Raw genomic sequence first — 20,933 nt, forward strand, 5'->3', positions numbered from 1 at the left:
GGTTGTAAAGAAGAAAGGAAGTCACTTTTGTCTTGAGTCAAGAGAGCTGGGAATCTGAAATAATTGCAAATATGTAGTTGTTTGGGGAATCCTAATATCTACATAAAACCTTAGTGTTCCCTCAGACTACATGTATTTCAAAATGATGATATAGCTATATATGTTTTGAGATAAAGGCTGTATTACCGAGATGGACACCTCATAACTTTGGCAACTGATGGTGAGGGGAAAGAAGAATGTGGAATTTGAGAAAGTTGTGAGTGCAGGGATGTGGGGGTGGGCATAGCAGTGAAGACTTGTAACAGACCTGGCTGTGGAAGAGGTTGTGTTCAGATTCTGATTTCTGCTTTCACTGAAGTTGCATCAAGCAGAGCTGCAAATAAACTTTGATTGGAACTTGTTCATCTCAGGCATCTATTGAACTGAAATACAAATTTCTAAAATACAGACTCTCACCACTGCTGCTCACTGAATTACTTGTCTACCTATTTCTTAATTAAAATTTACTTTAGAGGTACAAAAATCCTTATTGATTACTTTATTCATAACGTATGTATTTGCTTCTGTTACCCTAATGGAACTAGGTAATTTCAGATTGATTCCAGCTAATTGCATACTTAAACTCGTAAGTAAAGTAATTACTAGCAAAGAAATGCCAAGTCTAAATTGGTGATTAAGAAAATTATTCCATATGCCGAGGGTTAGGCAGTGGCAGTTACATGTCTTCCCCCAGTGGAACTGTTCAATAAAAGGAGAAAAAGGTATGTATTTTAAACGAGAAATACGCATAACAAGGAAACTTAGAAACAGACAATGTGAGAATGTGCAAACTGAAGTAGAACAATATAGACACAAGGAGCCTTCAAAGTTTCCAGATTGCTCTGTAGACAGAAGAATAGCTGAGAAACCAAGGAAGCAGCATTTTTTCTACTGATTCTTTCTGCATTATGAAAATGCATCATTTTCTAAGCAAAGGAACATTCAGCCTTATTGTAACAATTAGCATCAGATCTAATGAACACTCTTAGAAAACCAAAATGAAAGGACACATCAGTGCAGTAGCATCTTCGAAGACTGAAGAACTGAAGATTTTCAGGTTTTGCATTGGAAGAGGATTTATTGAATGTAACGATATGCAGAGCACAAGTGATATTTTGATTTCTATGAAGCAAGGAGCTGTTCTCCCACAGAACAGTGGAACGTAAATACATCGATGATAGTGAGATGATTTTAAGATTTTTTGAAAGAATCAAATAGCAAATGGGAAATGATTCATTCCTGGGGCACACAGGTGCTTTCACTATGTTTATGGTCTTCATTAGGCTTAGTGTTCTGCAGCTGCTGAAGGTGGGAATGAACTTGTTAACTAATTTATTTGCCATACTGGGCTGTTGAAGGTACTGAGCTGAGCATGGTGGAGCTGACTTGAGGGAAGGAGGTTGTAGTTCCCTCAACATATGCAAAATATGAGCATTTGGAGAAAGCTGGAGCCAACAGAAAGAATTAGGGGGAACAAGTCTAGTTGAGTCTTTGAAGCGTAGGTGAGAGAGGGAGAGGACATAGAGGTAACAGGGAAAGAGGCTTTTCCAAATAACTGTGTGAAGTTTGATGGGATCCTGAAAGCCCTAAAAGGCTGGCTGGATAGGGAAGGGCCCATCCTGTGAGGAGCAAAGGAAGATTTACTTACACGTTCTTTTTATTTCCCTCTGGCTGAGAATCTGGACACTGAATTTTGGATTGCAACTATGTAGGACAAAATAAACAGAAGTGAGGAAGGAGAAAGTGGAAAACGAGGAATAGGAAGCTGTAGTACTTTTGACTGCATTTTTTCCTGTTTTGACAAGACGTTAGGTAGCAAAGTTGTCAAGCTACAGAGGACTTCTGTGGTGTTGATATTTGCATAAGATCCTAGATTTTAAGTCTAAGTGACAGCCTTGTATCTTGAAATCCTTCAGTGTCAGGTTTTTTGTTCTCCTCTCGATTTTCGTGTTTAAAATACGAAATTCTTTGCGCATGTGTACTTTGAATAGAGGATATGATAGTGCCTTCCTAAAATCATAACATAGAGATAATTGTTAAGATCAATTATGGTTTGGGCTTGGTTTTTTTCCCCTTTTGGTAAGCATTTTCACGTTTCCCCAATCATATATTTCTCCAAAGTATTACACTTCCAATGTGGGAAAGCGCTGCTAAAAGAAAGTAACGGTCAAGAAAACTTACTATATAATATATGTATTATCATACATCTTGAACAGTGTTAAATTTGACTGCATGTGCTTGTTATTTTGTATTGCTGATTTGCTCCTAGCTTGATTATACACTATTTTGTTAAACTGCTGTTGCAAAAAAGCTGGTGCATGCTCTAAAACACTCACTTAAATTTAGAGATAAAAAGTGATTGTATCCCCAAACTTAATGAATTCTGTTTTCTACTTGACAGAGAATGCATGGTGTTATTTTTGTGGTGTATTAGATGGGAAAGGTATTTGTTTTATAAGTCTTCCTATATATTTGCTGCCAACAGAAGCAAATCTGCATCATCTTATGATATTATAATCTATGAACTCACAAAGGGATGGTGAACATACATTGCGTTAAAAGAACAACTTACTGGGATCCAATTTTCAACTTTCACCCAAGATTAAGAATCAACTGCAGATGTAAAATCAGTGAAGAAAAAAAAAATACATTAAAAAATAGCAAAGAATTGTGAAATCTGTATGAAAGGCACAAGGAGAAGGTTAACACAGGAACTGAATGTCTAATATAGAATAATAAAAGGAAAATTTTACAAGGTAATACCCACAAATGAAACAGCAGCACCAGGAAAGTAATTTTGTCAAGAAAGTTTAGCAAGTCTCATAGATGAGTAAGTCTCATAGATGAGTTGATCCTTTCTAACGGCCTTATCTTACGTATGTTGAAAGGGCAAAATGCCCGCTGACTTACAGAAAGTCTGAACAACTTAGCAGTTCTTGTGTGAATCTGGTCTCCCTAAAATACTCAGCTATGGTGCAGTAGTATTCCTGCCTGAATCAACGTGTTCTTTCCTTTAGGGTTTTGTTGGTTGTTTCTAGAGATGTCACAGATTTGAAAAGATACAAAATCCGAAAGTGAATTTCTGAGTATCTCATCACGAGTTTGTGAGCATGTTTAGTGATACACCTAAATTTTCGGCATTAATCTAGAAGTTGCTCTGTCTTCGTTAATACTATGCAAAAGCCGTAGAAAAGTATAAAGGCTTTTTTTTCTATATGCTATTTCTGCAATCAAGATAGCCATAATCAGGGCATATGTCAGGTCTTTGGACCTGGTGGTCCAAAAGAGTTTTCATTATAGTTAGCAGGGGCTTTTCTTTCTCTTTGATTTGTAAGACTTGAGAGACTTAACTGACATCAACCACTGATTTCCATCTAAGTTTTTAAAAAGTGGGGCAGCAGTCACTAGTAAAAACAACACTGTCATGGGTGGTCACTTTGGTAAATCAAGACGCAGGATAAGTAAAGTTTTGAGGCCTTTGTGTATTTGATTTTAATCTTGATCAGTTTCGGAGCTTTTGAAGACCAGAAGCAGGTCTAGTCTTTTGGACACCTTTATCTCCAAGCTGGCTAAATCAGCAATGAGTCAAGATGTCCACAAAACTTGACCTGCTCCTTCACAGTCTGGTTGACTTTTGGTTTTACCTTTATGCAGAGGCAGAGTAGAGTCCGCTGTAGACCTCAGGCAACAGCGATCCTGCTTCAGCCAGGCCAGATCCCAGGAAGTGTGGGCTGGTGGCTGGTTCTGGGAGAGGTGAAAGCAGTCCATTTTCCCAGAAACAGCACTTCTGTTACAACTCCTTCCCACCCCTCTCTTTCTTTGCTGGGACAGAACCTTGATCCTTGTCAAAGTAGTATTGCCTCTTACCAACCCTGAGCTGATTCTAGGCAAGGTGTAGCTGCCTTGAACTTAAGAGAAGAGTCGAATATGGAAGTTAGAGAAAAGGATAAGTATCTTCATGATAAAAACACATAGAAAGGTTGCATGGCCATCTCCAAACTTTCCTGGTACATGAATACTTCCTGGTCCACTCTGGCTATGTGCTTTCTGGATGCCCCTGTGCTCACTAAAAGTTTAATTTTGCTGGGTGAGGCAAATGGTCTTCTGAATGTATTTATTTTTATAGATACCTAATAATCTCTATGGTTTTGCTGTTCTATTAGCTAAATAGAAGAGAGATCTCAAGAGACAAAGGTTGTCATAGCAAGAAGAGCCACAATTCATTCAGTAAGTCTGGCTGCCAGAAGGACTTGTTTGAGCAAGTAGCGTATTGGCAGGAGATGGATCTGCTTCAGTTTTACATTAAACTTACTGTGTGCAAATGTCTGCTAAAGCTTGACCGTTTTACAGTTCATGAAGGTGACTGTAGTCAAGTTGGATGTAGAAGCTACTCTAAAGCTTTTTGCTTTGTTTTTAATTGATCTGGGTAACACTGGCCAAGCAAGCTTATTTGTGAATGTTTAAATCATAGATTTGTCTCATTCTCATATTCTGGCTATGGCACTTCTGTGCTCATTGTGATAAAATTCAAAAGGAAGTAGCAGTCTGCTAGAAAGATAATTTGAGAAGCGAATCAGAGTGACTCGAAAAAGCACGTAGGTGTTAGGGTGACAGCTAATTTCAGTTCATATAAATACTTATTTTGATAACAAGGCAAAGGAGAGAATAATAAAGTTTTCAAATAATTTTTAGACAAACACTGTTCCCATTGAACTGTCTTGCAAAGGAGAGAAAGGGAAAAGAAAGCAATCTACATTACAGTGAAGTTCTTGTTTTCCACAGTATTAGCGTTGTAGGGTCTTTTGCAGTCCCCCGTATAATGTGTCAAAAGCTAGGAGCATACTCTGTGAAGTGACTGCACCTAAGGGTATGCTATGTCAGTATATAATTACATTTTTGATTTTTCATTTGAAAATATTTCCAGTATTTTCTCTAATTTGTTTTTTACTCTTTCTCTCACAAGGCACCAAATTTGGGTTTGAACTGTGTGTATTCTCTGTTAAAATGTGATGTTTTCCTTGTGTCTTCCTAACACTGGATTTAGCATGATTTGTGCATGGGATGTTTCGGTATGCTAATGTTACTGCATTTTAGCTGATGTAGTTTTATGTAAAGGCCTGTATGTGTCTTATTACTAATTTCTCAAGGAAATATATACTAGCAATTAAACAAGAGCAATACTTATAAAATGTTGCTATATATATAAGTTAATATAATCGTAGACTGGATTGGGTTGGAAGGGACCTTAAACATCATCTGGTTCAAACTGCCCTGCCACGGGCAGGGACACCTTCCACTAGACCAGTTTGCTCGAAGCCCCATCCAGCCTGTCCTTGAACACTTTCAGGGCAATAGATAAGTGAGTGATCTTACTTATATGTGTTTGTAAAAGATCTGTAAGATGATACTTCTATTGCAAAATTATATACTTCAGAACCATAATAAAAAAAAATAAAAATAAGGCAAAGATTTGATACAGATTTAAGATTTTCAGGTGTTGTAACTTTGACAAGTACTAAATCGGACAAAACCGGTGTAACTGCATTTGAAGCTCACTGTAATTCATTTGCTGACTTTGAGAGTCACTTTGAGATAAAATACTTAAAGTCCCTTTCATGGACCTATAATATATTAAATATTTTCTTAAAACGTAAATGTGCATGTTAATGAGAAATTACTGGGAAATCTATTATGCAAACCTGTCTCTTGAATATGCGGTTTTGCCTACAGATTAGCATATGAATTTGACCAAGGTAAAAATGGTCACGGACCTGAGCCCACTTCTCGTGGCAAAAGTACTCGTCTTGGGACAGGGCGAAATGGGAGCCGCCACCAGTTCACGTGCCACTTCAAACAGTCTGAATTTCCTTCTGAGCAGAACCAGTACTTAACTTGTATTTGTTTCCAGGACAGAGATCATGTGGCTATTGGTCCTGTGGCCTGTACAGTGATAATCCATTTGCTATTAACTGGACTTGGTTAAATATTGCATGTTTAATAAGAATCATGAGGCAGACTGGGTCTCCAGTGCATGGTGCTGCAACAGAAAGATAATGGGCTACAGGAGAGATTAATAAGATTTTTGAGTTGCAAAAGCGTTAAGTCAGTTTAAATCTATTGGTTTAGCCACTCAGAACTGCTCATGCATTAATCTTGAGCTGTGGTATGTGAGCACAGCCGTTGCTGGCGTGCATTAAGACATCTACGTGATCACCTTGTGCTTAGCTCTTTTTCAAACTGAGTTAGCAGTAGCACTCCCGTAAGCCTTACTTAAGATGAAATATGCAGAAGATGGGTCAATGAGGCATACGCAGCCACTCTTAGTAGCAGCTGTCTGGTTTTACCTGCTTTATGCATACCAGGACTACAAATCTGGGATGGCTATGGCTGCCTATTTCTTCTCCTATGGAGCAACTCATCTCAGTTTGGACTCTGTTGGGGCATCTGACTGACTTCCACCCCGTAAGAACTGCAAAAGCCTCACTCAGTGGTGGTTTTGAGTCTTAGCTTGACTGTTCCCATGCTGCTTCTGCACTTCTTTCATTTCAGGTTAGTACAGTTAAAACTCCTAAAGAAAAGCACTGCTACAGTCTGCTTAACTGGTGTAAAGGTCTTCTAGTCCAGAAGCAGCATGTCATTTAGAAATTCGTGTAACGATTATTTACTTCAATGGTTTTGAAAATTACAATGTTGCTTGTTCTTTTTTTTTCCTCATTTTTTTTTTTTTGAACCCCTGTTTTATATGTGTGTGTTTTGGTTTTTTTCTCCTCTGCCTAGACCTGGTTAACCATTTCTGTGAACAGGTCCTCAATTTTTTACTTTGTCCCTACTTTCCTGTCGTAGCCCCATCTTCCCCTGGTGTCGACTCCGTACCCTTACAGCGCACAGGCAGTCAACACGGCACACAGAACGCAACAGCGACCTTCCAGAGGGCCAGCTATGCGGCCGGCCCAGCCTCCAATTACGCAGACCCCTACCGACAGCTGCAGTATTGTCCTTCTGTTGAATCACCATACAGCAAATCTGGGCCAGCCATCCCACCTGAAGGGACCTTGGCTAGGTCACCTTCCATTGATAGCATTCAGAAAGATCCCAGGTGGGTGAAACCTTCATTGTCTACTACTGTTTCTTGCTTGTGAAGCGGTTTTTAATTCTGATTTGCTTTGTGTATTTCTGCTTTTGAATATGAAAAAAAAACAACCCTGTGACAGAATGTGAAAGATTCCATTTGCATAACAGCTTTGTCCTAATGCTTTCCCTTAGAAGGCTCTCATGAGCTCTTCTGTGAAACAAAATGATAGGTATGCTCTAGAATATGCGTATTTAGCCTGCTTTCAGTAGCACCACCCTTCAAAAGCTTAAGAAAAGTAATTATCTGTGAAAATGGGAGTGGTATGACTCTTGACTCTAACCATTGTGGATTGAATTTTCAAGTTGCTTCTTGGGCAGAAGTTGTAAGAGTTCTTGGTTTGTCTGCAGTTAAATTCATAAAAGCGGCAGAAAAGGATATTCTGGTATTGAGCAGTGAGACTGAGCAAAGTGGAAGCCTGATCACATAATTGGGCTTATGCTTCACCCTGTGTGTTGTGCAGGCTTCCAGTGCCAGTATGTGGTAACAGAATGTATATGTTACAGCTTTGCAGAAATGGTTGTTAATGTGCATGCTTTTGAAATATATAGTGCAACTTTTAATGTTGCTGTGAGGCATGACCTTCTTCATATACCATGGGAAGGTGCAAGGAAAAAACTCCAAGCAGGCAGATTAATTAGTTTTCTTTGACTTCCATGATAATGCATTTAGTGATTTTTGTTCTGTTTTCTAATGGAAAAGAAAGTAAATCTCTTTGGTGACTTTTAATTTGGTGACTTTTAATTAAACTTGTGGAAAGTGTTAATTTATACAAGGTTTTTCCGGTGCCAGATAGTGTGGTTTGGGTTGTTGGGGTTTTTTTATTGTTAATTTTTACTTCTGCTAAATGTGATGTAGCAATAGGAGAGCCAAAAAATTTGCCACCAACTAAAATGCTTGAAGTGTTCAAGCAACAGTTTGAAAAGACTTCTTTCCCTGCATTAAAGAAAACCCAAACATTCGCAACCTCTGCTTGTTTAGCATTGTAGCGGTCCTCTCTGTCTCTCCACCTGGGAACACAACAGCTAAATTTTATGGCGCATCAGAAACATACTGCATGCAGCTACTTATGGCATTACAGAGTTTTACTTGTTGGGGAAACGTCTGTCTTCAGCTTCCCTCCTACCTTAGCTTTTTCTCCAGAAATCTGAAAAAATACAAATTAAACTCCCACCCTTCTTGCCCCTGCCCCAGAGCAAACATTGGTAACCAGAGGGAAACAAGTCTTTTGTATGAAGCCTTGGTATTTTGATAATACTGTATTCCAGAATATAAAAGCTCATATAGAAGGAGCTTTGCTCTGTCATTGTCTTGTGGTCAAATATAAAGAAAACTACATTAGGAGTGCAGTAAACCAGAGCAGAAATGACTGTAATCTACATGAGATGTTTTTAGGAGAAGCATGATGAAGTTCAAGGCACTATTCCCTTGAGACAGGGAAGACATATTAACAGTATCTCTACAGGTCCTAGACATAATATCTTTTTAAGGAAAGCTATCTCTGTTCAGTTGCTCTGCTATCACTTCGAAAGTGTTAGTTAATAGTTAGTATGGGATATGTAAAAGAAGGTTTCCTTTTGGAAATTTTTCATTTGCTTGTTTTTTGCTTCTTTCTCAACCTGTGATACCATTTTTGCATTCATAAGTATTGATTTCTGTAAGTAAAATAGCTATAGCCCACCTAGGCAGACTGGTTTGTGAAAGTATCTGTGGCCTACAGCAGTTGTTGACCATTCGGTTATTGGAAAGACATTGAAAAACTGGAAGGAGTTTGGTAAAAAGCAACAAAAGCAATCAGGAGACTGCTAACATCTTGATTTCTATGGAAAGGTTACAAAAACATGGATAAATGACAAGTGTGGAAAGGAGGCGACAGAAAGAAGATTTTCCAGATGTTTGGAAAAATATTATGGAAAGGCAGAAATTATTTAGGGTAGCACATGAGAGGTATAATTAGGAAAAGGAAAACATTGCCCAAATACAAGAGAGACTTTCAGTGGCTGTGTTAACTTGCACTGTACTTCTCAAAGGGTTATCATTTATACCTTCTACAGCAAGAAAAAAAAGAACATGTTGGTCAGCGGATGGACTTTGTCAACTGGTAAGGTTTGAGTTTCCTTACAGACCTACTGCTGCTTCGTTTGGCTGTTTGGTTGGGGTGTTTTGTGACTGACATGAATTGTGGAGCGGAATGGCAGGCATCATTTTCAGGCACTGAGCCTACCTGTTCAGCCAGAGGTCCAAACAAAAGCTCACTGGAGGAGGAAAATCTGCAGGACAAAAGCATCCTAATTGCAGGGGTTTGATTAGCGTTTGTGATCAGTCAGCTCAAGATGAGAAAGGGACATCCAGAAGAGAACATACTCATCCCAATAAGTAATTAGCATGCCTAAAACTGAACATTATTTTCTGGACTCTTCATTTCAGGCAGAATTTCTCTCTAAAGTCCCAAAAAATGGTTGGCAGGCACTGATGTAGTTGACAAATCCTTTCCATTGTTTTCACTATGTAGTTTGAATTGCTAGTACTCCAGTCTCACATATGTATTCTGAGATGATAATTTGGCAAATGAAATCTTAGCTCAACATCTGTTCTGCATCACCTAGCTGTCATAAAATGCAGTTTCATGTTCATTAATTTAAAGCTTAGGACAAAAGCTATTTTCATGAAGTATCAAGTCATTTCTCATCAAGTTTGTGGTAGGAGATAAATTTTAATTCATGCAGGTAGGCTGTTAGCTAATAGGAGCTCATATAACAGTAGTAAAAACTGTGTACATCTTTACTTGTGGAGAGTCTGAGGCTTTCTTACTTAAAAAGGAAATAAGCCTCTTATCACCTGTCAGAAATGAAACTTAAGTTCTTCAGATGGAAAACGGAAGAGTTGAGTATCAAAGATAATTTACAGAATGATTCTTCAGAGCGTTCTTTTATGTTTAGTTCGTGTCAAAAAAGGAAGAGAAATATGCAGTGGGGCTGCAATATATAATGGTCTATGCCATAATCTCTTATAAGAAAAAGTGGTGTAGTGAGGGAAGGAAAGACTGCAGTATTGATTTTCTAGATTTTGTCTTGCTTTCGGTTCCTGCTGAACTGTGATTAAGAGACCTCATGAGTATTTTAAAGTATCTTAAAGGATCAGATATGTATGTTTATGTGATATTTTCCAGCCTTCTTTCATTTAGGAAAGATTAATCTGGCCCTTGGCACCAATGAATTACCTGAGGTTTGTCTGTTTCTAGACTTTAGGGGAACTGGGGAACCTTAGGAATTGAAATGCTGGTATCCGATTGTCTATCTGTGTGCCTTGCAATTTTTGCTCCAAAATATGAACCTGGCAAATATATGTAAATCACCTATTTTTTAATTAATCACACTTGCTGCATGACAGATGAAAAATATGTAATTTTAACATTCTTTGGTCAAATAAGTACCAATTAAGTTTTGCGGTAACAGTGGTTTTGCCTGTTTGTGTGTTTGGTTTGATGGGTTGAGTCAGTATGTTTCCTTCATTGTTTTGTGAGTTTTCTTTTTAGCTGTTTTTATTTATACATGGATATACACACACCTTTTCCTGTAAAAAAGCTGTCAAGAAGCTGAGTCAAGAGCAAGAATTATGCAGAATCCACTGTATTAAGGCTACCAAAATGAATTTCAGAGTTCAAATGCCAATTTTCGTATTATATAGTGATCTACAGTTAAAGTTTTCCTTTATGGCATCCCCCTTGTCAATATGTGTTTCAGAACCTTTAAAACTATTTAGGAGAAATGGGGTAATTTGATGAATGAAGCTGCAAAGGGTGCATTATTCATTATAGAGCAGAGCACAATAATGATTTGGTTCTTATTTAAGAAAAAAGCAACCAGATCAACCCCCCACACACACACTAGTAGTAGAATCATATGGCAGCTTTGCAGCAAAACCAAATTTTTTGAAAGTATCTCTCTTGTAGTGGTTCTCACCTTCAGAACTGCCTAGGTATAGGTCAGCAGAGAGAGTTTTCTTGGTATTGCGTGATTTAGCTGTGATACTCTGAGATGTCTGTGCTCTCTTCTGTGCTTTCAGAGTCAACTTTCCATTTCATTACCTCCATTGCCTTAATTTCCTCCTGAGCAGAAGATGATGGTGCTCTCTCTCTGTCTCCTAAACTTTTAAATTGGCTTTCTTTCCACTTATGAAAGGAAATAAATTAGATCAGAACATTCTGGGTGAGCTGTAAGTTTCAGGACTTATCTTTTTTCTTTCTTTTTTTCTTCCTCCTTCTTTTTTTGCTTTTTCAAAAAATAAGTTCCATTTTCAAAATACAAGCAAAAGAGCTTTCTTACTCTGTAGGAAAACTGATAGAAGTAAAATAAACTCTAGTTAACTTTCTGTGCTCCAGTAAAACTGCTTATGAGATTAACATGCAGAATTTGGAACATAGCCTGTTAAAAGATAAATGTTTCTGCAGGAGTCTTCACTGCGTATTTAATCTCACTTTGTTCCAAGGATTGTCTCAGTGTTAATAGTGTTAGTCTACTGTAAATCTGTATAGCAGCCAGGCGCTCAAACAGTATAACAAGGTAAGAAAATAACAGTATAAACCTGCATGTGTGGGAAGTTGGACATCTTGGTGGGAATGTGTCTGGTAGCTTCTTTGGGAAAGGTTGTCCCCTTCAGAAAGAAACTTCTGGTGGGGTAGAAGGCCATTTGTGACTACCGTACACCTGGTGGCAACACTGTGCAGCACTGCTGTGGTCAGTCCTGAGCTGTGGGCTTTGCTTTTCAGAATCTAGGAAGCTGTTGATTGGTCTCTGGTGTAACTCTGTAACCCAAGAAGTAAAGGATTGAAGTTCAAATTCCTGGTCTGAGCAAGACAGAAGAGGGCTTGCAGACCAACCCCTGGTTTTGTATGACACAATGTGTGATAGACAGCTCTCCTTTCTACTCGATAGTTTTCAAAGGTCTCTCTTATGTGAAATTAAGAGTATAGGAGGAGGTGATTTTCCAAAGGTGGGGAGACACCATGGGAAATACGCTTCCAGTGGATCTGAGCATGTAAATGTTGGGCAGTGTAGGCTTACCTCCCGAAGTGGTTCTGCTTCCTAGGTCCTGCTAGTACCCTGCTAAGAATATTTTGCAGCAAATTTACATGGACCAGGCCCTTTGTGTTGGTGAAACCAAGCAGATGGTGTTTCAGAGTGCTCATTTTGTAGTTTAAGTATGTATTTCATTCAGCAAGGAAATGCCTAGTTTATTTTCCTGTATAAAAATTGCACAGTCTTTCAGGCTTTAATGTATACTCCTCTGAGTATGAAAAACTGACCCTAAAAGAAAATAAATCTTAACAGTCTAAACAGCACAAAAATACACCAAATTCAAGAATAGCAACTCTGGAGCAAATTGCAGTTCCTCATACAGATCCTACATAGAAGACATAAGTATTACTTAAAAATAGTTTTACTAGAAAATAGTTTTAAGAAAACATAGCAGATCTGATAAAATAAACAGCAATCTCTTTACCCTTCCTGCTGTAGGTAACTAAGGATGAAGCCTACATCCTTAAAGTAGGTGGGGTGGGAATACATAGACTATCCTACAGTTTGTTAAATTAGGATTTCAGGAGACTTACTTAGCTGGAAGCCTTGGCTGGAAAAGACTTTCCTGGAGGATGTTAAGTTCTAACTTGAGCATGGCAAAATAAACAAGGAGCTAACTGGTTCATGCAGGTGTCAACTTGTGGTGAAGTAGCTGAGGGAAGAAGCAAGACCATTTCCTTCTTTTTGGACAAATTTAAAATTTACCCTCTGCCTCTTGAATAATGCTGGTCTGCCACTTGAAGAAGAGCAACAAAGCCCTTTCCACTGTTTCTTTCCTAATCTGTTTGGTTTGGGGGTTTGTTTTTTTTTCCTAATTCTTTTCTTTCTGTCCCTTTGGCTTCACTCATTCAGGAAGAAGCACGCGGACAGTGTACCTCATTCTCATACTGTCCATACATCATTTCTGGTTCTTGAACAGCATCACAGGGCTTCTAATGGTGAATATATGTCTCCGTGCAGTTTCTGCCTTTGTTTGCCACACATTTTGCTCTGTATCCTGTGGCTCATTTGCAAACTTTGACAGATGCGAAATCTGTGCGGTGCCTTTCTGTGATGACAGGCTCTAAGAGCCAAAAAATGTACTATTTTCCAACCAGACATTAAAATCTTGGGGAAGAACCATACTTTCAGGCTTTACTGGGCTCATGTAAGCTGTTACGATCTGCTGGCAAGATAAACCACACAAGAAGCTTCTCAGTAGTAGCTCTTGGCCATCTCATCAGCCAAATGGATAGTAATGATATTACTGTTCATACGGATGTTGAGAGGAAGTGAAATTTTAAGGGACTTTAAAGTTCAAAGGATAATCCTGGTCTTACTTTCACGGGAAGCATGGTGGAAGAGAGGGGAAGGAAATGTGTTAGGATGGAGAAGATGAATGGGGAAAATTTTGAAGAAGCTTGCAAAAGTAAGGACACAGTCTCAAATTTTCTCATTAAGAAAAGTGCAACTGGCAGTTGTCCCCAACACTGAGACATAAATTGCTGTGCAGCGGTTATTAGTTTCTGAAGCTGGACCGGAATGTGATATTGCACAAGTATTTTATAAGCAGGGAACAAAAGCCAAATAATGTTGTGGCCTTTGTACAAAATGCATCAAGAGTGCAGGAGATTTCTGTAAGACTAACACCAAGAGTTTTCTGAAATAATGTTTCTCATATAGAGTTGAGCTAAAAATGATGAAGGGAATTATCAACAACTTTTATTAGTTTCTAGCAGAACTTTATAGCTTTTATAAATTAAGAGCCTGACTTTAAGAACCCTAGCTCTATGTAGATTAAAAATGTATAGGAATAGACCGAGCTCCTCCAGCCCACTTTAGATCAGAACCTAATGGGAACAAAGTCTGACCCCTAACCTTTCTTTCTCTGGTGATCTCCACCACTTTCACTTTTATTGTTCTTTCTCACCCCACTCCACTGCCCCACTCCAGGAGCTCAAATGAACAAGTGAGATTCAAAGGTGCGTCAAAGTTCTTAGCATTAAGCAAGCAGTTTCCTAGGAAGCAGAAGCCACCAGTGATCCCATAAAAATCCTACAGTCACTGTTGCCAAGGAAACTCCTAGGCTTTAGGCTTACTATGATTTGTTCGTTTTACTTTGTTTTTTAAGCCACTGCAGCAACAGTGGGATCACTGGCTATTTAGCTTGCCACTCACTGCTAATAATTTGGGGGTTACGTTTATCCTTATTGTGCAATGAAGTGGAGGGATCTGGACAGCTGAAGACCTGGAAAGAAGCGGAAAGGTTTTCTTAGCCAAAAGGAGGGCAGAGTAAATATAACCAAAGGTAAAAAAATATGGGGGAAGAAGGCACACGTGGGGAAAAGTAGAGCTGTGCAAACTCTGTCACAAGGCAAAATAAGTAATTTACTTCAGGAAAGAAGCAAAAGCTACAAAAGTTTAAAGTATTTGAATTCAGTTTTTCTGTTCTTTAAAAATCATTCGAAGTTAGTTTGATAATCCTTTTGTTCCATGCCAGGACATGATGTATTTGGTTCATATACTACTTTAAAAAGAGGAGGGCTGATTTTTGTTTTTATGCTGTTTGATGCTGTGTTTTTTCTTCCACCTACCTGAATCTGAGCATCTCAAATATAAAAACTTAGTTTGAAAGTTTGGCCCTGATAGGTGTTGAGGCTAAGGGAAAGTGATCCTGTGCAGTGCTGGTGGAAGTGGGAGGAATGAATATAGACAGCACAGGTGTAACAGTTTTCAGTAACTTAACTCACACACAGTGTTTGGAGTTCCATAGTCCTAAATATTTCATCACAGAAACACTTCTCTATGCATCCAAAAATAAGCAAGGTTATTTCCACAACAGTTTTGCAGTATATGATTCTCTTATTCTTGGTTTATAGATGGTTGAGGTGCAGAATATCATGTGATCTTCACGTATCAAACCATTTCTGGCAAACAACTGACCTTAAATCACCTGGGATGACTGGGGGTGTGCGTGTTCCATTTTATTTCTTAACATGCCTCAAAAAAGGAGGAGAAACATGTTCTGGGGTGGATTCCTTTGGCCCAAGGGACGTGATAGTGAGTAAGATGTTAGCTGTAATGTTCATGACCTGGGATTTTCACACTAGCAAGCTAGTGATACAGGTGGAAAATGACACTACTTTCCCTGTGCCACAAGTTGACATGGGGACAGCCTATGACCACATTGAGTGTTAGCATGCTCCTCAGAGGGGACCTGCCCATCAGACTGACTGTGTGGAAACAGTGCTAACTGGAGATACCTGATAATCCTGTGCCACTTGTATTAAGGGCAGAGCAATGCCATGCATGCAGCCAGTGATCACTGGACATGGGGACATGAGTGGTGGCAAGTTACCAGCAGCAGAGGCTGGAGCTGCTGCTGCTCTGCAAGGAGGACCCAAGGGCAGGACATAATAAAATCATAGAATGGTTTGGGTTGGAAGGGACCTTAAAGCTCATCCAGTTCCAGCCCCCTGTCATGGGCAGGGGCACCTTCCAGTAGACCAGGTTGCTCAAAGCCTTGTCCAGCCTGGCATTGAACAATGCCAGGGATGAGGCAGCCACAGGTTCTCTGAACAACCTGTGCCAGTGCCTCACCACCCTCACAGTAAAGAATTTTTTCCTTATGTCTAATCTAAACCTCCCCTCTGTCAGTTTAAAGCCATTCCCCCTTGTCCTGTCACTGCCTGCCCTTGTAAAAATTCCCTCTCCAGTTTTCTTGTAGGCCTCTTTTAGATACCGGAAGGCTGCTCTATGATTTCCCCAGAGTCTTCGCTACTCCATGCTGAACAGGTCTGTCACAGCCTGTCTTCAGTGAAGCGCAGGAGATGTCTGTTAGAAACCTGGGCAAGGGTGAGCCTGGAGCAGCCTAAAGGTTATTGTACTTCTGTGGAGTTGATACTTTACTGTTGGTTGAATTATGTTGCTGCTGTGTCCTTTCTGGTTCAATACTTTTGAGTTGTGCTTCCCTGAAATGCAAATGCATGGTTAGTTATCTGTTTGCAGAGAGTGGGGGTATCTGGGCTTACAATGAAGTTTACTTCAGTTGAAGACATAAAGTGTTTGATCTGTTTTATCAGTTGTAATTTGCATCCAGTGATTCATGGATAGAAGAGGCCTCTGTTCTTCACTGGTGTGATCCTATAATTACATAAGGTGTTCATATCACCATACCTAAATTTGTGATTCTTGATTTGCCTTGAAATGGATAGCTTCCCTGCCTCCCCCCCCCCCCCCCCCCCCGCAAGAAGCTGGCTTTTATAAGGAGTAACTCTTTTTATGCCTTTAGAGATTTCTCCATAGTTCTGTGATTCCTTCCAATAGCTTTTAATAGGGAAGGCTTGAAATTTTTCTGCATTGGAGTAGTTCCCAAGTGTCTTGTGAAGCTCTGACTGCATACAAATTGGCACACAGAGGGTCCTGTAGATGTTCTGATGCTGGATAGCTTTTTCAGGAAAAAGTGGGAGAAGGGGGTTTAATTTTTCCTATGGCTTTACCATCCTAGTTGAGAACAGAGTTTGCAATGGGTAGCCGAAGTGCAGAACCTCCATTTAGGCAAAGCTTTTCCTCTCATGTATGTGTAAGTTCTTGTAAATACATAAAATCTACTCTGTGGGATGACATCTTCTTTGCAGAGTCTTCTGTGGTGGATGGGTTTGTTTTTTTTCATTTGTCAGCAGCTGCAGTTTTTTTAATGAAACTTTATCCTAAACTGCAAAGGTTTTATCTGCAGCTGCTAAGGGATAACAGATCCTGTCAGCCACTGCATTTTCTGTGGCACAGTTCCAGCAACCATCTGTTACCTCTCTGCTTCTGCATGATTTGCACACCAGAATCTACCCTCCAAAAAAAATAACAACAGCCCCCACCCAAATAAAAACAACAAACCCTACCCGCCAGCAGAGAAATGCTGCATAGAAGCTTCCTTCTGAAGTATGTAAGATTATATGTTATTTCATAAAAAATGGGAGGCCAGTTGGTCTGATAAGAGAGGCTTTAGAGCAGTTTGATTATGCTATATAGGAAGAAGAGGGGCTGCGTTTTCAAAAGGCAGAACTTCCTAAATGAAATATCCTCATTGAGAAGCGTGTGCATGTGGCTTTCAGAGAAATTCAAGAGCTGATACCTCAAAATACATGCTGAACACATCTCCACCTTTTCCTTTCCAGTTATGGGTTCTGTCTAGCTGATTCAGTTGACAAGTCAAGTAGGTGAAAATGCTTTAATTGAGGAGCCCATTTGTCACCATCACCCCCTCCCCATATATGCCTGTAATCATATCGATTGTACGCATGGGTACAGTGAAACTGAGCCTATTAGTTCATAATCCCGAGCAGGTTTATTAGTAGGCTGGATTTGCCTCATAATAATAAAGGGAACAGCTTCTCATAATAACTTGAAATATGAATTCAGAAGCCTTATTCTTGTTCTGTTACATATTCATTGACATAAAGCTGCTTTATAGAGAACTCATAACTTCTTTCCTTTCGTTATTTTCAAAGAAAATCAGATTTAGGCTTTAATTTTGCTTTTCAGTCACATTAAACATGACTGGTTTCACTCTGTTCAGTGAAGTTTTTGTGTTGTGGTTTTGGGGTTTGGTTGGGTTTTGTTGGAGTTTTTTCATTAGCAGTAAGAATGGGATAGGAGTCATCAGCTTCTCGGGTGTTCTTCAAGAATCTGTGATGAGAAAAAGTCTGCACTTCATTTCTAAAAGTTAAGAAAACGCAGCATTTTAGAATGAAGGGAAGAACTGCTGGAGTTGGTTTTCCTTCAAAAGAAGGAAAAAAATCTATGCATCAATCTCTAAAATTTATTTCAGACTGTTATTTGTATTGCCTCCATACTATTAAGAATAGAATGGATGGTGTAGGAATAATAGCTGGTAGGTGACTACTGAGACATGCAGAATAGTGAAGGTAACCTGTCATGCTTGTGTTAACGGTTTCAGCTTAGCATGAACGATAATGAAATGCGCCAAACCGTTTTCAGGAACATCTTAAAATAAACTATTTATGAGCTCACTTCTCTAATATTTCACACTTCTTTGAAAAATGAAATTCTCTGCACTTGGTGTTGATTTAGTTCCTTGGTATCACAGGCCTCTTGGGAAAGCTAAGCTTCTGGTGCTCCCAGTTGTGCTGAATATAAGCAATATAAGCTAAATCTTATGGTCTTTTCACAGAGGAAATTCCATTTACTTCATAACGTGACTTTGAAAGGATCAAATGCAACAATGCAAAGAAAACTCTAAATGGAAATTTGTTGGCGAGTCTTGATCAGCAGTGGCTGGGAGGCAGCAGTTGATTTTTGGAGCCCTGTTAGTTTTCCTAAGAAAATTAAGAAGATAAAACTTTCACATGACATTTTGTTAGATTAAGATTAGAACTAATTAATTTCAGAAACTCAGTAATGGTAATTTGACTTTGAACATTTGTCTTGGTACAGGCAGAGACTGGGGTTTTAACAGTATGCTTTTCCGCACTTGGTGAAACTGTCTGTTTGAGGGGAGAATGTTTGAAAGGCACTGTTGTCAAGTTCGCTAAACATGTCCAATGAGAAATATGTAGAGAGAACTTTCTCAGCCTGCCTTCTCTAAAATGCTTTTGTAGTTTCCCTGTATCTCTGTTAAAGCCAACAGCTGAGACTCTCAGCCTGTTCACAGCAGCTAGAAAGAGTTCAGAGTTTGGTTTTTTTCTACTTTCAGATAGATAAAACAGCTTGATTCAAATAATAAAATAACATTTCTTGGATAATAACTGTCTATTTAAATAACATCATTCAAATGTTTAGATGCCACTGTAACAAGAGAACTATTTTCCACTGCCAGCATCTCTGTAGCATAAGGATTTTGTTCCGATCTGGATGTCATGGATTGAGATTTAAAGTTTTAATTAAACCTACAGAGAAACATGATTTAGATTTTTGTAGTAAGACTAAAGTTTGAACTCCTTATTCAGTGATAAACAAGGAAAGCAAATAAGCTTTTAGTAGAGCAAGTAGTAAGTTTTGTATGCTGGCATTTGGTTTTGGTTAGTAACGTCAGAAAAATAATAATGCTCTTTTGAAATAAAAGCCTGAAAAAGGAATGAAGAACTAAACAGAGCAAATGAGGCTTTTGAGTTTTCTGGGAATTTGAAGAGTGATTGAGTGCTTAGAGAGCTTAGAGGGAAAAGAGATCGCTGCTTTCACCTGAGCGTTATAGTAGCATTAAAAATAAAATCTCTGACTTTATTTCTTTTACCCTGTGGAAAGAAATTTTTTTGGGAAAAGAAAGTAGAAAGGAAGGCAGGGTTAAAACCAAAAGCAGTCCAATAGTTTAATTATGTCAATATATATAATTTTCTGAATCAGTTAAAATCTATTACTCTTCACAACAAATAACTATTGGTATCCCCAGACTGCTTTTAATGTACTCACATCTCACAGCTATTCTGATAAATATCTGTCCTGTAGCCCAAACCAGGACAGTGCCTCCATAGAAAACTCAAGGATTAAGAAAGGGGGTAGTTTCTTTCTGGATAGGTCAGCTGCGAAAGCGTGTAGGAAGGATGTTGTGTGAAAATAGCAAAAATCTTTTGGAAGACGTGGGCAGATACGTGCTCAAGGTTGATGCTAAAAGAGCATTTCGAACAGTGTAGGAAAGGGCCTTGGACATCTATGGAAACTATATAGAAAATGTTGCTAACTGTAACCAACAATCTCATGCTGTCATCTTGTAAAAATCAAAACTGCTGTGAAAGCTTGGTTGCTAGAACAACAAAAAAGCATGTCTTTGACATAGGCTAACAACCTAAATGCTCAAGTATTAAGTCTAGTTAATTAACTCAGGAAAAAAAAAAATCTGTTTACCATGCCACACTTAGCATTTGCTAAGCTTAACTTACTATATATACATACTAATACATGTTTGTGAATATATCTATATGCATATTATTAAGTAGGGCTTTTAGCCTAAGCACATGGTGGCTGTGGAGTATCATGGGAAGCAGAAGCACAGAGCACAGGATTTTCCATAGCAACAACACCCTCTGGAAGATTTCCTGCCTCTACCCAGCCTACAACATTTATGCAGTTTGTAGGAACTTCAGTCATTGTGTATATATTATAAATACAAACTCTAAAAACACATATATACACAAAAAAATGCATGTAATATGCATACATATCTAGAATCTGTTGTCCATATATACATGGTGTGGAGCTGTATACTGTCATATGGACACAGGAACAGGGTATGATTTTCTTTCAGAGGTGTGTCAGATTACTTCATTTTATAAGAAGCAGTAGGGTAGGTACAGTGTGAGTGGAATCTTCTTGCCAGTACAGTTCGCTGCTGCTGAAATGTATCGTATAAATGTTGATGAGCACTTGGTCTGATGTAGACACCAGCTTCTCCAGCACTTTTCACACAGAAACCTCATGTTCAAAGGACATGGTCTTTCAGGTATCGCCTTCAGAAAGGATATATGGTTGTGATTTGTGTCCTCTACTTCGGGTAGTCCTTGCTGTTGAATCTTGAATCATCTTTGTACTGATCAGTCCCAAGCAGCTTCTCTGTCTGCTTTGAAGTGATGAGCTCAGGAGCTGCGAATTTTGCATACCCAAATTCAATTGCAGCAGTTAGGTTTATTGATGCCATTGGGATTTGCTTGATTATAAAGTGGAAACTACAGTATCATTTTAGTTTGGGTGTATTTGTGGTG

General features: G+C 38.9%; 1 protein-coding gene across 1 annotated transcript in view; it reads left to right on the forward strand.

Annotated features, from left to right (window-relative positions):
- Positions 1–20,933, forward strand: part of CTNND2 (catenin delta 2) — a gene marked incomplete at both ends in the record, with an annotated part of 536,439 nt that overhangs the window by 290,852 nt on the left and 224,654 nt on the right. The window contains one exon of the mRNA XM_080639304.1: positions 6,883–7,135. Within this exon, the coding sequence (XP_080495430.1) occupies positions 6,883–7,135 (253 nt within the window). The remainder of the gene's footprint in view (positions 1–6,882; positions 7,136–20,933) is intronic.

The sequence above is a fragment of the Psittacula echo genome (genome assembly GCF_963264785.1).
Source record: "Psittacula echo genome assembly, chromosome: 2".
Classification (NCBI taxonomy): Eukaryota; Metazoa; Chordata; class Aves; order Psittaciformes; family Psittacidae; genus Psittacula; species Psittacula echo.